This window comes from Watersipora subatra, chromosome 1, assembly GCF_963576615.1.
Source record: "Watersipora subatra chromosome 1, tzWatSuba1.1, whole genome shotgun sequence".
NCBI classification, from domain to species: Eukaryota; Metazoa; Bryozoa; class Gymnolaemata; order Cheilostomatida; family Watersiporidae; genus Watersipora; species Watersipora subatra.
Window position 1 is genome coordinate 40,163,227 of NC_088708.1, and position 17,509 is coordinate 40,180,735.

Genomic DNA, 17,509 nt, shown 5'->3' on the forward strand with positions numbered 1-17,509 from the left:
ATTTTTATTCACTGTCGAGACATCTCTGGAAAATTCGTTACGGTATATGTTTGATATCTAGTTCTATATATTTGAACATATGTTTTCTACAATAGCCTATTTACGATAACTACCAGACACTTTCTATTAAAGAACGAAAATTGGTCTCCACAATTTCGGCATGCTAGAGCTATTTTTCACACTAAACCATGGGTTTTTGTGCACGTGGTAAAAGTGACACGTGCCGAATAACCATAAGAAATTGTCAAAAAAGCAAACAACGCTAATCTACAACTTATTAGTGCCAGTGCGGTCTAACTTGTTTCACGCATCCAAGAAGTGTTGAAGTCAGCGCTGACTATCTTGTAATCAGAACCCCCTTGCAAGTGGGTTTTGGTTTCAAGCCGTCTCATACGACAAGCCGTCTCATACGACAAGCCGTCTCATACGACAAGCCGTCTCATACGACAAGCCGTCTCATACGACAAGCCGTCTCATACGACAAGCCGTCTCATACGACAAGCCGTCTCATACGACAAGCCGTCTCATACGACAAGCCGCCTCATACGACAAGCCGCCTCATACGACAAGCCGCCTCATACGACAAGCCGCCTCATACGACAAGCCGCCTCATACGACAAGCCGCCTCATACGACAAGCCGCCTCATACGACAAGCCGCCTCATACGACAAGCCGCCTCATACGACAAGCCGCCTCATACGACAAGCCGCCTCATACGACAAGCCGCCTCATACGACAAGCCGCCTCATACGACAAGCCGCCTCATACGACAAGCCGCCTCATACGACAAGCCGCCTCATACGACAAGCCGCCTCATACGACAAGCCGCCTCATACGACAAGCCGCCTCATACGACAAGCCGCCTCATACGACAAGCCGCCTCATACGACAAGCCGCCTCATACGACAAGCCGCCTCATACGACAAGCCGCCTCATACGACAAGCCGCCTCATACGACAAGCCGCCTCATACGACAAGCCGCCTCATACGACAAGCCGCCTCATACGACAAGCCGCCTCATACGACAAGCCGCCTCATACGACAAGCCGCCTCATACGACAAGCCGCCTCATACAACAAGCCGTCTTATACAAAAAACTAAAGCTGCACAGAGATGAGTTTATGTTCAAATAATCAACAAGTTTCCATATATACATGCAGTTTTGTTGCTCGTAGACATTATCTCGTGCTCTTTGTTCTTCTGTCTCACTAGTGTATTTTCCTTTGTTACTTGTTATTACCCATCCTGTTCTACACTGGCTTACATATCCTTATATACAGTGTTCTATGATAGTTCATTGGCTTTCCGTGAAAGCTGGCTTGCATATTACTATGGTAATCCCAGGATAGCTTCATGCAGTTTAGCAAATCCATAATAGAAATATGATGATCATTTAATAGCTGATGAATGAGAGAACACGCTAGATTTTCAATCAGTTAAATCCTTAATCAGTTATCTTGCCGAAAGTAATAGGATAGTTTGAAAGCTATTGATGTTATTAAAAGTTAAACAAACATCTTCCTTTCGTCATGAACATTTTAATTAATGATAATTTCCTTTCAATGAATTTCCCTTTTATGGACGAGTGGACATGTTTCTTTAATATGAGTTGCTATGCTTCTTTTGATTAAATGTTTCAATAATAACTGGCAAGCACAGTTTATTCATCAAACCTTATAGGCAGACATCCATATTTTACTAAATGCAGGCAGTAAATAGCAGTAAAGGAGCATAGTTTTACTTCACACATCAGCATCTCTAATTGTTATATATTCCATACATTATTTTTTTAGCTTTTTAGATATGAGCGGATCTGATATGAGCAGAACCATCATATCAGGCTTTTCTCCCATTCCCACACTGACACATCAAGGTAGGCTGGTTACATTATTTTTATAAAATGGTGACCTTTGCTCTTTTTTGCTCTTTAGAAAGCCTGGTTTTTATTTATTGCGCATATAGTTGTTGTTGATACATGCTTTGAACAGCTGAGTGAATTGATAGGGCTAAACTATAATAAAATAGAGGTGCCCCTGTTTTCCTTTGCGAAAATAATCGGTGCTGCGTTATGTATTTACTACAATTTTTTATGTCAATTGCAGGCATGAAAAAAAGCATATCATGTGTTGAGCAAACCTGGAGGAGGTTGCAGAAGCTGCATCAGACTAGAACGAGCTACATGTCAGCCAACACTTTGTGAGTCATAAAAAACAATGTTTCATATAACTTATCATAAGAAATTTTAATACGAATAGTTGCCTGGTGCATAAGTGGCTGCAATACTAACCATATGCTGTTATGGCAAGGTCATATCGGTGACGAAAATGCTTCTAGTCATTTCTGTTTTATGGGACGGTGTAAGCTGCACAGAATTATTTCTGTACAGGCAGTTTTTGCATACTTAGTCTAGTTGAGTACCCCAAGCTGTCTCAACTGTTATTTGTGGTTACAATGTGTAATACATTTGATAGGTTTATTATATCTGGTGGGCAATTTTTTGTAAATTTTCTCATGCACCTTTAGAAACCTACAACTGTTCTGAATACAAATTTGCTCTTCATGAATTTTTAAGGACTTACTTATCAATGGTTTCTTTTGGCTTGTAGTTTTTGAGGCTTGATCAAATTACATCATTTCAGCCTTCTATATAATCTAATTATAAATAGTAATAGCACCCGGAGGTCTAGTGCGCTGTAAGAGAATATCAGGTGTAATAATCATACATACAATTATTCTGGAATGCTAATCGGATGTCGATTTGGGCAAATGGTAAGAGATGAATGTTGCAAGTTCAAATCTTGTACTATGCTTTTTTGCAACTTTTAATTTTACTTTGGACAAACAGACACAGCTCTTATATAGTAAAAATTATGGTAAATTTTGAGTTTTATATCACTTTATCTGGCGAGTAGGTCTTTTACCCAGTTCTCTATTAGCATTTCCGTATAAAACTTAATAATTATGAAACGAGTCCATAATCTAATAAACACCTGGAATGTGGTTCTGCTTCAGCCAAAACACTTCACTTGGTAAACTAACTTAACAAGTGTATACGGTATGTTGGTCTGCTTAGTCTTCTCAGGGATGTTGTTGTGCATTTGAGTCAAGTTTCTATTTCATTCACTTACATAAATAATGATTTCACTCTAGTTTTGTGCTTGGTATTGTTACAGCATCAGTATAAATATATCGGTATAAGTATATCGGTATAAGTATATCGGTATAAGTATATCGGTATAAGTATATCGGTATAAGTATATCGGTATAAGTATATCGGTATAAGTATATCGGTATAAGTATATCGGCATAAGTATATCGGCATAAGTATATCGGCATAAGTATATCGGCATAAGTATATCGGTATAAGTATATCGGTATAAGTATATCGGTATAAGTATATCGGTATAAGTATATCGGTATAAGTATATCGGTATAAGTATATCGGTATAAGTATATCGGTATAAGTATATCGGCATAAGTATATCGGCATAAGTATATCGGCATAAGTATATCGGTATAAGTATATCGGTATAAGTATATCGGTATAAGTATATCGGTATAAGTATATCGGTATAAGTATATCGGTATAAGTATATCGGTATAAGTATATCGGCATAAGTATATCGGCATAAGTATATCGGCATAAGTATATCGGCATAAGTATATCGGCATAAGTATATCGGTATAAGTATATCGGTATAAGTATATCGGTATAAGTATATCGGTATAAGTATATCGGCATAAGTATATCGGCATAAGTATATCGGCATAAGTATATCGGTATAAGTATATCGGTATAAGTATATCGGTATAAGTATATCGGTATAAGTATATCGGTATAAGTATATCGGTATAAGTATATCGGTATAAGTATATCGGTATAAGTATATCGGCATAAGTATATCAGCATAAGTATATCAGTATAAGGTCAGCGGCGCTAACCCTTTCTCTTGGCCCACATTCTTAAACTCATATAAGATTTTTAAGGATTCACATTTTTCTTAGCTGACTTTATAAATTCAGCTATATTGGAAATTGTAATCATTTGAGATTGATGAATGCATTTAGTAGAAATGCATTCATCAATAAACGGGTTTGTCACATAAAGGGCAGAAGAGTATCATTTTTATGGCTGGTAAGTCGAGAATATATATAAAAAGATATTTTGAGCTTTATAATGCTAGAATTTTTATGGCTTCAATGCTTTGCCAAACAAACTATACTAAGCACATTACAGATGTTGAATCGTGTTAAACTTTTCTGGCAGATATCTGATATTTGACAGATATCTGATATTTGACAGATATTTGGCATCTGACAGATGTCTGATATCTCACAAATATCTGAAATTTAACAGGTATTTGACATCTGCCAAATATTTGACTTTGACTGATACCTGACAGACATCTGGCTAATTCATTTATAGTGAGTTGTTATATCAGGCTCTCACTCTGAAGTGTTACCAGTTTGTGATCTAAATAATTGTACACCTGTAATTTGTGAAGCTCGCGGCTCCGCGTCGATTTACTCCTTTAGCAAAAATATAGCTCTAGTTATAATTTATTTATTCTATTAAAAGTTCACAAATTCAAACATTGAATTGAGCAATTTTTGCACTGCCGATATTTTGCAACTACTGTTATGTGACATTCCGTTGACCTTGACTTGGCCAAAAGCTGGCTAAAGCTGCTCTTTTGAATAGTTGTAGTGTTAATTATGAAGCAATGAGTTACCATGGGGATGGCAGAGATAAGAAATTGTGGATTGTAGCAAGTTGGCGTGGCTTAACAAACTTACTCAATTCTTGTAGCTACTCTAGTCTGTTCCACCAGTGCAGGTGTGATAAAGTTCACGCCTGACAATGATTGGATCATTAGCTGCTAGATGTTGTTAGATTCAAAGTACTTGCTACAACTTTAAAACATATTCTCATAATCATCCGAGTGTAGCATTCTTGGTCTTTAATTAATGGCCCGCAGTAACATGGGGAAAGTTTATCTCTCCCAAGCTTGGGTAAAAGAATGTAGTGCTATGATTGGTGAGAATGGTGGTTTTATCTTCATATCTATGCATTCTTAGATATCTACTGTATATGTGATGAATGCATGAAACCGCCAGTAGTTAAAAAATACTAAAACACGATTCATGAGCGAACATCTACATTTAACTATTTGCATATATATAGTGTATATATGCATGCACATGTGTATATATATATATATATATATATATATATAATGTATATATACAGATTTATATATATATATACATGCATATATATATACATGCATATATATATATACATGTATATATTCTGTAATTCCAGTACTCATTGGAGCATTGGGGGATATAATAGTGCTCGCACATCAAACATGGCTCAGCCAAATATAGCCGACAGTCAATATTTGTGAGGTGTACAGTCAATTGCTGTAAGGTGCGCTAGTGAAACAGCGAAGAACTTGAGGCGAGTGTTGAAACTCCCTGGTCTCTGGTAGGAAACCAAGGCTTAGGTAGACATTACCACCCATTTGATTATGCGGATGGCTAAGTTCACCTAAGTTTCGGTTCGCTTACCTTTTATTGATCTTCTTCAGCTACTGGCACCTGCATTTATCACATATAAATTGTTTTTTCACTCCTGGTAAACCAAGTGGGTGGTAATATCTACTCAAACTCTCAGGTTAAACTCCCAGGTCTCCTACCAGAGACATAGGAGTTTGAGCGCTCGCCTAAAGATCTTAGCCATTTCCAATAACACGCTTTACAGGTACTGTCTTGTATTTATATATATATATATATATATATAATGTACAGATACGATATATACAGGATATATATCTTATATTTACATGTTTATGTTACGGTATATATACATGTTAATATATTACGATATAAACATGTCTTTTACTATATATATACATGTATATATATATTACGATATATATGTATATATATGTATATATATATACTAGCTGTACCACCCGGCGTTGCCCGTGTAATAGAAGAGTATTTGGACCAAAAATTGATTTGTATTTATAAAATTGATTTGTATTTGGTATAACAACATTTGCCATTCTAACTTTCAAACTACACATCATGAGAAAAATAAATACAACTGTAAAGGTTTTAAAACTTTGTCAAACAACTGTACCTCTCAAGCTAGTAGCCTGGTATAAATTCCACTAAGCTAGTTAATAAGGTTAGGCTTCCAATGACGGTAAGCCATGACTGAGTCTGCATTGTTGTCCAGCTCAAGTGTTCTAATAATAGCTATAGCCGGAAAACAAACGGACTTTGAGAAATATATAGACTAGCTGTGCCACCCGACATTGCCCGTGTAATAGAAGAGTCTTTGAACAGAAAATTGATTTGTATTTAGCATATAACAACATTTGCCATTCTAACTTTCAAACTACATGCCACGAGAGAAGTGTGTCGTGTAGTTGAAATAAATTAAGAGAAAAATAAAAACAACCGTAAAGGTTTTAAAACTTTGTCTAACAACTGTACCTTTCAAGCTAGTAGCCTGGTATAAATTCCACTAAGCTAGTTAATAAGATTAGGCTTCCAATGACGGTAAGCCATGACTTTGAGTCTGCATTGTTGTCCAGCTCAGCTGTTCTAATAATAGCTATAGCCGGAAAACTAACAGACAGATATACGACATACAGACGGACTTTGAGAAATATATATATAGATATAAGATATATAGATATATATTACATGTATGATATATATACATGTGATATACTCCATCTGTCACAAGCAAAAACTCATATCAATACCATTAATTACATCCTCTCAGAGTTGACAGTTTTTACCATAAACGCCTGGAAATGTCAACCCTCCTTTTTGTGTGGAACTCATGTACTCTTTGGTGATTCAGTCACATAGAAAGTTCACATGAAATGTTTTTTTGAATATTTCTAACAGATAACCATTTAACGAATTTGCTTGAACGCCGAAGTTTAAAGCATTACTGAATGCGTTCCATTGAAAAATGATTGTTCATGACAGAATCAATGTTTTCTTTGCACAGTATCGTAGGTCTCTCATTATTCAATGTTAAGTTTGCAATTCATGCACTAAAATTGATTTTAAACTAGAAACCTTACACCGTATGCCGCCTGAGAATCTTCAGAGTTCTATGGACACTCTTTATATGTACTTATCAACTAAATGCTTGTTGGCTCAGGTGACTGCAAGGGTAAATATTGGACTTGTATTCATGGATAGAATTGTATATTGCTTGGTATTCTATAAAGCATGACGGGAAATATTTTATTCTCTGTGGTTCATAGGCAGAGTTTTATATTTCTATATGCCAGGATAAATAGCTAGCTGTCAATTCTAATCTAATCAAATTGATTTGAAATTCTTTCTCCCTCTACATTCCAGAGTTGAGACATGTAAAACTATTTCTTCCGTGGTTTCTGGCTATAGCAGTTTATGGTGTCTTCAGTCATAATCTATTTAACTGGGTTAAGTTGGCCTACCAAGCTCATTGTCTATGTATCAACTCGCAGCAGCAGCAATGACATTCTTGCTGTCATTTTGTCTGATGACTCTAGGAGTCTAGGTACATGTATTTCTGTTCATGGTTCTCTTTCAAATCTTTCTAGAGGGTTTGTGACCACATCTTCCCAGATGATTAACCTAGTACTTTATTAGTAGTCATTTGACAAAAGTGTGTATCATTCGAGTCAGCTCTCATAATCTGTTCATGATAGTGTCTTTGTTTGAACAAACTGATAGGAGAGCGCTTACAACCTTATCAAAACAATCTAAATCTTAAAGAATGCTCTTACTGACTCAGTTTTCAACCCCATTGTTTACTGTGGACCCTCATGCTCGCTACATTCACAGTTGCTTCTGAGTACACTGTTAATATACTTAATAACAGTCTCTCCATGACAATAACTAACTGTCCATCTAACTGTCCGTCCAACTGTCCATCCAACAGACCGTCTAACTGTTCGTCTGCCTGTTCGTCTAACTGTCCGTCTAACTGTTCGTCTAACTATCCGTCTAACTGTCAGTCTAACTGTCCGTCTAACTGTCCGTCTAACTGTCCGTCTAACTGTCCGTCTAACTGTCCGTCTAACTGTCCGTCTAACTGTCCGTCTAACTATCCGTCTAACTGTCCGTCTAACTATCCGTCTAACTGTCCGTCTAACTGTCCGTCTAACTGTCCGTCTAACTGTCCGTCTAACTGTCCGTCTAACTGTCCGTCTAACTATCCGTCTAACTGTCCGTCTAACTGTCCGTCTAACTGTCCGTCTAACCGTCCGTCTAACCGTCCGTCTAACCGTCCGTCTAACTATCCGTCTAACTGTCCGTCTAACTGTCCGTCTAACTGTCCGTCTAACTGTCCGTCTAACTACCGGAGTGTTTTGCTGCCAATCAAAATTTAACAGGTTTTATATGCTTTATAAAAATAGTTGAAGGTATATTTAATCAAGACATGTCTTATTATGAATACATGTTGTTGGCATTGAGATAAATGCATGGTAGTCACAAGCGGATAAGGTTTGTTTTTGCTGATTGTGTAATAAACCTAGTTGTTGAAATCTCCAGACAATTGCTCTTCCTAACAGGCTGTGCAAAAGAAACATTACCAATCTCATCGTGTTTATTTGAGTGATCTCGTTGGACAAGTTTATACAAAGATTTGTTTTCAACTGAAAAGCTCAGCGCTAAACACGCCTAAAGTAATTTCTTAAAAAAGTAGAATTATAAAATACTAGCAGTAAGTCTCTGGATTTCTTTCATTTTAAATGCAAATTCCTGTGGTGCTTTCACGACAATCCATAACATAACAGTCCTTGATGCATGCGAAGGGGCATTCTTTAGTTTGTAATCATCCAGATAATGTGCCCATATATCATATATGGGCACATTATCTGGAATCATATAGATGATGGCACATTATCTGGAATCATATAGATGATGACACATTATCTGGAATCATATAGATGATGGCACATTATCTGGAATCATATAGATGATGGCACATTATCTGGAATCATATAAATGATGGCACATTATCTGGAATCATATAGATGATGGCACATTATCTGGAATAATATAGACGATGGCACATTATCTGGAATCATATAGATGATGGCACATTATCTAGAATCATATAGATGATGGCACATCATCTGGAATCATGTAGATGATGGCACATCATCTGGAATCATATAGAGGATTGCACATTATCTGGAATCATATAGATGATGGCACATTATCTGGAATAATATAGATGATGGCACATTATCTGGAATCATATAGATGATGGCACATTATCTAGAATCATATAGATGATGGCACATTATCTGGAATGCACAGTTCTAAGATTATAAACTGAGTCTGACATTGCATGAAGTGAACCTACTTTTCTACATTTGATAATCTGTAGTGAGTCTGTTCTTATAACTCTTCCATCATGTGACAATTGGTTAGCATCACTGAACGCCATGGATCTTTAGCTATAGATACATTAGCTATAGATATAGCTATATCTATAGATATTTCTATAGATATAGCTATAGATATAGATAGATATGGATAGATATAGATAGATATAGATAGATATAGATAGATATGGATAGATATGGTTAGATATAGATAGATATGGATAAATATAGATAGATATGGATAGATATAGATAGATATGGATAGATATAGATAGATATAGATAGATATAGATAGATATAGATAGATATAGATAGATATAGATACAGATAGATATAGATAGATATAGATAGATATAGATACAGATAGATATAGATAGATATAGATAGATATAGATAGATATGGATAGATATAGATAGATATAGATAGATATAGATAGATACAGATAGATATAGATAGATATAGATAGATATGGATAGATATAGATAGATATAGATAGATATGGATTGATATAGATAGACAAGGTAATTTTACTCAGAAATTTTCTCCATTAAAGTGGCTAATGAGCTTGGGTGTGTCTTACATGGGAGTTCTGGGTGAAAGTTTAACTTAACTGTGTCGGTGTTTACATTTGGTAACACATCTTTTCTAGTATATAACTTACACACGCACTGATCGCTTCAGTCAAACTTACATTTGACTATAACATGTCAAGCTGTTTCTAGTAGAAATCATTTTGAGTTACACAAAATTATAAAAGAAATATTTTTATATTTTTTGTTTTTTTCATGTCAAATTATTCTGTACCAACACTAGTATACTATACAGCCTTTGACTTTCCATTCCAAAATATATTGTAGCATTTAATTGTTTACTTATAGAGTGTTTCTTCTGCCATTCTCTTCAAGGGTAAACAACTGCATATGTGAGACACTTCAAGATGGCTGTGGATATATCAACTGGAGACTCTCTCTCGGTAAGGCAAATCATACATCGGCAGCTTCTGAATTCTACCGATTGAATTGAAGATTCACAACTAGCAATGGATGAGCGGCTTTAAGTAGACACAGTTTTGTTAGAGCTAGTGTCTGGATAAAGGGCTGTGCAAAATACAAATTCAATCATTGCACTGGCTCTTGGTTACCACTCATTACCTGGATTAATTACATTAGCTTAGTATGTCAAGTTGTTTGTTTGACGACCTAAAGGAGCCGCAATTATTGTACAACTTGTAAGGTGTATGGTTAGTGCAAGTGGTTGCGCGCTGGGCAGTCAAGTAGATTGTTATTGGTTCAAATCCCATATGATGCAATCTTTATTCCTCGACCTGGTACCTCGGCTTCAAACAGATGGACATTGAATGCATTATAATACTAATTATTGTACTAATTGTCCTTTCATATTTATAAAGGGAGTCTCGTTTAAGTTAGTTTTAAATACTACAAGTACGTTGACTTGTCAACCTTATACTTCATGTAGACTTAGCTCAAGACCAGGCACCAACATGTGAACATCCCCATGACTGGCTATATTTATGAGACTCGTTATTGTAACATATATTTTGTTCTTGTTCTTTTTGTTCTTTGATAATTAGTGTCAAGGATCAACTCTGGTACGGCGGTCAATGTTCAATTCAAGCTCTGTTCATAATGTGACTAACTGAGTGATGAGTACTATTGTAACATTGATAGGCCTTCATATATACATGTATCTGCAGTATTTTCTCAGGAGAATCATCCTTGATCAGTTATCTTACACATTCAACAGTTTTAAAGCTAGCGCTGTTGAACTCTGAACTGTTGAACTCAAATTATTTTATTTCTCTACCAACCCTTTGCAAGTCCAAATAAAATCGTTAAACTTATGGATTCAAGTTCATTTATGGTTCAAATCATTTTTCAACTCACTTGGCTCTAGTTTAAACTCGATCTGGATTTACTTTTTAAGCAAAACAATAGACAAGATTTCATAAACAACTATCTTGTTGGTCGTGTCTTGTCATACTTATCGGGCATCGATGCATCACTCTATCAAAAAACAATGGAACAAGGGCAAAGGTAATTGACAGGGCTGATGAATTAAAAACATAGGAGTTGCGTTCTCAATATGTAAAGCGGTATAGCATAAGAATTTTACAGACATCAACACGAAACAATTTTGCATCTTATTTAAGCTGAAATTAGATTAGAATTTGCCTCCCCTCAGTCGGTAATCCGTTTAAAAATGCATGCAAAGGAGGTTGTGACCTAAGCAGCACTTATCTAATAGTTGTTTACGAAAGTCGACAATATTCTTATATTTAGGTCTGTTATACATGTAAATGGGAAATGCACATAATGTTCAAATGTTCAAATGAATTCTATACAATGTCATCTTTAATAAGCCTTGTTGATATTCAAAAAGCTATAATAGCGGCTTAGGGGATCTTGGACAAGTGAGGTGAACAGAATAGACCTAAAATCTTTAGCAATGCGCACCTAAAGGAGTTTGAGCCAGTGGCAGAACACCCGCACTCAAATCGGTTTTAAGAGTGCTAGCATTTGATAATCATTAGGTACTCTTTTGGAGTTATAGATGATATGCGACCATAGAGGCCCATACATGACGGTCTTCAATGACGCGCCAATGACAAAATAATTGCTTTATCGATAAAAGGGCAAATGCAATAGAAGCATTTTAACATTTGCAAACACTTCTGTGCATCACAGATGATGGGTTATCGAAACTTTTACAAATAGCTTTCACCATTTTCAATGATGCTTCGTAGATGCATCCGACCATCTTACCGCTACAATTCAGTTCTTGTATGCCAACATGTGAACCGATCATCACTAAAATTATGCTAGTTCCTCTTACTATTGTGATTGGCAGTCAATAGTAATGCGAATTCTATTTGCATGTATGTATTTTATGAAAAGAAAGTTTGATACTCCTCTCAGACCAAAGTAGTTGGTGCCTACTACTTGTTAAAGGCTGTTCCTTTTATTAAATAAATATAGAAAGACATTCTGCTCTTGCATGAGCGTAAAGGCTGTGGAGGTGGCCAAGTATTAGGTTTTTGTCAAGACTGATTTTCCAGAAGCCTTTGGATAAAATTCAGTCTCACATTCTCAGAGTCTCTTTGAAGGCCTTCTAATTTCATCTTAACCTAATTCACTGGTACCAATTGTGAACTAATTTCAATACAATTATGATATACATGTAGTTGTCTGCCAAATTCAACTCTCGAAAAGTTAATTAATTTGACCTTATAATTTATCAGTTGGATTCAAATCAATTTGTCCATCATAGTTTTCATATTCCTGCGCACTGTATAATATTGTCACTGGAGTTGTCAGTGATAATCTTGTCACGTTTGTTTTCCTTTAAAAAACGCCAAGTTGGTTCAGTACTAAAATCTTTGTTGCTTGGCCAATGAGATGCAGGGCATGCAAAAGTCTTTCCAAACTACATCAACTTATAGTATTTAGTGTGCCAAACCATAGAGTTATCTCCCCCTAGAGTGATTTAGTGTGCCAAACAGATTGCGGGCCACTTGCACTTTAAAACTTGCTACATTCCGTCTGTTACAACAGAAGAGGTGTGTTTTTGACCTCTCAGCTCGTGTCGTTCGATAAAATACCTTTGCTGACGTTTATGCAAATCAAGCGTTTAACATTATTGATGTAATATTGTGCATATCTACAAGCTGTACGCACTAGCAAAAAGTGTTCATCTCTTGAAAAGGCTTCGATATAAGCCAATGCAAAGAACAGAGCTAATCCTTGTAAAAATCAATATGCTCAATAGACAATGTTGCATAAGTAGTTGATTTATCACTGGGTGTTGTCACCAGCTGTAATCTTCCTTGCTTAGCATGTATTAGGGTAGATAAGGAAATTTTTGAGGGAGAACCACATTTTTCACAGCGTATTTTTAAGTGATTAGTGAGACATAGAACATGTCAGGGGTTTACCACCTTCCCCAATAAGTTTTAATGTGGGTTCTAATGGATGATGCTGCAATCCTGGTATTGGATGTGGTCCAATTTTCAAGATTAATACCATTCCTCCACGTACTTATGTCTATCATATAAGCCCACATCTGACTTTAATGTTAGTCTGTTAGCAGTTAAGCAGGTGATTTGACTAAGATGCCTGAAATCTTTCATCCTCCGAGCAGGGTTGGCTAATTAAAACCAAATGATTCAAATCATTGATTTAAATCTATAAGTCCCATTTTTTGGAGGTCAGCCTGTGAGATGGGAAAGTTCTGAAGAAAATTAATTAAACATGATATCTTAGTTAATCTTTAATAATGTTTAATTAATATTATCTTAGATAATATTAATTAAACATTATCTTATAATTTAAATCATCCAAAAAAATCGTTTGATGATTTTTTTTGTTTTTACATGTCAAAGGCTGTGATTTAAATCATTCTAAGATATCATGTCTGATTTATTTTCTTCAGAACTTTCCCATCTCAAAGGCTGACCTCCATAAAATGAGACTTATAGAAGGTCTGTTAATATGAACTGCGCAACATGATCAAAATAAAAATAGAAACAACTTTTAATAAATTAAAGTAATGCGAAGCTGTTTTGTTATGTTGCTTATGTTTCCATATAGCACACTTCAACAAAATAAAATAATATTATGTTAGCGGTTATGAAAAAAACTGGTAGTTGATGTTTTCACAAAAGTCCAATTCAAATAAAAAAATCTGATTTAAATAAAAAAAATCTGGCTTTTAAAAAAAAATCATGGTTTTTCTAACCCTGCCTCTGAGTGTTAGACTATTAAATAGTTGTTTCAAACTGTTTAAAGGTCTAAATCTCTTAAACAAAAATGGAAATTGTTTTTACAGGTCTATATTCGTTCTGTAGGCGTATTCGGCACATGCTATGTGTTAGGTATATGCGAATAGGTGGCTCCTAAAAAAATACTTACTTTTTCTCTTACTCTTTGCAGCTGCCGTAGCTCTGCTGACTCGTGGTTCATTCTATGACAAGCTGTCCTTTCTACACAAATTGGTTTGTAGCGTATTATATACATGTACATGATGTCATTTTATGCAAGCTGGTTGGTGATATGTTACACGCAATCAGTCCTATCTATACAGACTGGTTCACTGAATTATGTACCTACACGAATATTGTAACATAAAACAAAAAGCAGCAAAGCATGCGTTGAAGCGGGACATTGAGAGTTATCTTTTCTATTTAATTATAGCTACCACTAAAAAGAGTGAACAACTCATTATATAATGCTTCATCATCGTTTATTGAACTTACACAAAGGGCTTTTCTGAACCAATATTCTAATAATCAGTTTAAGCAGTGAATTTCTTAATTATGTTGCATTCTAGCCTCTCAGCCTATTCTAGCCTATTCTAGCCTTCTCAAGTTATATGCTCTAGCTAGTGTAGGCATGTAATTTGTTTTAATTGCTGAGTTCGGGATGCTGTCACTGAATTAAAGAGGCATACGTATGCATGCTGTTGACAGTTTCAGAGTTAACCATCAACATGTACAAGCAGGGCATACTAACTATTTTCATATCATATTCTATTGGAACTCAACTTAATTCATTGCAATTTCCTCGCTTGCAGTATGATGAAGAGTCACTTGCTTCTATGCATTCTATATTGAAGGATGTACTGCGGGGTGCTCAGAGGTAACTAGATAGCCTCCTTACTAGCAGCATGAAAATAGTCTGTATTGTATGTAGTTACTTACCGCTCGAGCAGTCTTGCTATCTTTAGAATGTGTTCCTAATTTGGCCGGTGTGTCTTGGAGCAGTAAAAAGTAGATCGTATTTTTGTGTAGTTACCAAAGTAATTCTGAGTATTATTAAACTTTGCTAACTTCTGTTGTGACGAAAGTATTAGGAGATGTTGGAAGTCTACACTTGCACTGTTAACATAAAATAAATGTTTTTAAAATTCGAAGGGACACTAAACTTGTCAAATATTCCTATTTGATTATGAATTTCTTGTGAGTGGCTGAGCATGTGGAATGGAATATTCATTGTCTTTGTAAAAGTGAGCCCGAGTAAATACGTCGCCGTATGCACTTAGTAAACAGATAGATTTACAATTTTTTGTGCTAAAACTTACATTGGCCCAGCTATCACTGATATTTAGAAAGAATGCGCTTGTATGTATACGCATTCCGATCAATGGTTTTTGCTTAGAAAGCTTGTTCAGAATCATAACTGACAAGCACCATATATACTGGCCCTTATACAATGATTGGAAACCTTGTCACAAGTGTCCTTGTCACCTTGTCACAAGTGTCCTTGTCACCTTGTCACAAGTGTCCTTGTCACCTTGTCACAAGTGTCCTTCACCGGCATATCATCAGCTGCTACATTTGTAATAGCTCACGAATTTTATCTCATCAATCATATGAATTTATCTCTCTTCATTATTTCATCATCGTCTGGAACATGATTTTCAGGGTGGTCATAGGTCTGAACGCAGAGTTTCCAGAAATTTCTCAAGGGAAAGAAAGCATCGGTGAGTGTTTTATGAGCTATAGAAAACACTGAGTTGGCCCTGAGCGGATATATCTTCACTTTTTATTCATTATTTGAGCTTTATCCTCAACGCTCTTATTTACTTTTGTAATTAAGTTGTAAAATTCCATTTATCAGTCGTTAATTGCTTGTAAGCGTGATTCTTTTCTATTCAGTTTCCTGTTTGCTGCCCTTAGGATTTCTCCAACATCATGCGGGTCGCTGTTGCTATCAGCTCATTACAGCTTGGATTATCCCTTTAGTGTATCAGTTTTAATTGTCGGAGGCCAGTAAAATTACACATTGTTTTAATATCAGGGTGTTGAGTTTAGTTTGCTTCTAATTAGCATACAGGTGCTAACTACAAATTACATATATTTATAAAACCATTTTTTCTGATTTCCTATGATTTTGCCTTTGAAAAATCATCATAAATATAATCTGTGCGATGCCTTTGTAATAATAAACATCTTTTTATCTTTATCTCAGCTTACTTGAGTATAGACCTGACAAATTTTAGCTCCATATATAAAATATAGTTGTGTCTCTACATCTATACCATTACTCTCACTCAATTTATCTATCTTCACCCATCTCTTCTTGTATGAAGGAATTACACAGTAAATTTTATGAAGGAAGACTAGAATTTGTTTGGCATATCGATTGTGTCAAGTTACCGTAAAATCTCTATTTGAATGCCACCTCTATTTGAACGCCACTATAGAGAACGGGTTGAAACATAGAACGCCATGGCATTCAAATATAGGTGTTTTACGGTAGCTATTATGAGGGCATGTTTTTGTTAACAGCACTATTTAATTTCTCTTCACATTTATAGCACCTGATGAAATTGCACTTCGGTTGTAGTCTGAGTACTAAATGAATATCATTCTAAAACTATTGCTAACAGACTTGATGGTCTCGTTAAATTGTACAATGGCAGGTTCCAATAAACATTTGCATTTATATCTGAGCTCTTGAAATGGAAGACAGGTGCAGTGTTGACAGCAGATATTTATAGATGCAATGGTATGCATATTTCAGTTTTGGTTAGTTGTACAACCACAGAGTTTGTTAATTTGTAGGCTCAACCAAGTACCACGGAGAAGCAGCGCTGGAACTCCTTGCTCATAGTATAGTCGGCAACTACGCTGTAAGTCGGTAAAAGCTGCAAAATATGACAAGTTCAAATTGTTTCCTCTTTCATTTTAACCAGCACTAGAAAAGTAAACAACTCCTTATATCATTCTTTTCATAGTTTTCTGAATTTATATGAGTGTTGGTCGGAACCTACATGTATATTCTAATAATCAATTAGTTAAAGCATTTGATGAGCAAGGTAGGAATTTACTTCATGTCATATCATTTATGCTGGTTGATATACTGACATAAGTGTTTGTCTTGCAAAGTCCCCAAAATCATTTATAGGTACATATGGCGCTGCAACGGTTCGCTTACCTGTTCCCAAAAGTCTAAGTGCTTCTAAACACTTTTTCAATAAAAGAAAAGACTCGCATGGTTGTTTATTACTGCAATATTCGTTGTCGGTGTGTTTTACGAAAATCATTTATATACAGTAATATCGAAAGAGT

The 17,509-nt window shown here is 35.6% G+C and overlaps 1 protein-coding gene across 4 annotated transcripts in view; it reads left to right on the forward strand.

Moving 5' to 3' along the window:
• Positions 1-1,798: 1,798 nt before the first annotated feature.
• The window catches only part of LOC137399999 (uncharacterized), a 34,029-nt gene continuing 18,318 nt past the window's right edge, over positions 1,799-17,509 (forward strand). For all 4 annotated transcript variants that reach the window (XR_010979203.1, XM_068086291.1, XM_068086298.1 and 1 more), the window contains exons 1-7: positions 1,799-1,873; positions 2,103-2,196; positions 10,299-10,393; positions 14,370-14,431; positions 15,010-15,074; positions 15,860-15,918; positions 17,003-17,070. Coding sequence is in view for 3 of the 4 variants with exons in the window: in XM_068086291.1 (XP_067942392.1) it covers positions 1,804-1,873; positions 2,103-2,196; positions 10,299-10,393; positions 14,370-14,431; positions 15,010-15,074; positions 15,860-15,918; positions 17,003-17,070 (513 nt within the window). In the remaining variant the exon portion in view is untranslated. The remainder of the gene's footprint in view (positions 1,874-2,102; positions 2,197-10,298; positions 10,394-14,369; positions 14,432-15,009; positions 15,075-15,859; positions 15,919-17,002; positions 17,071-17,509) is intronic.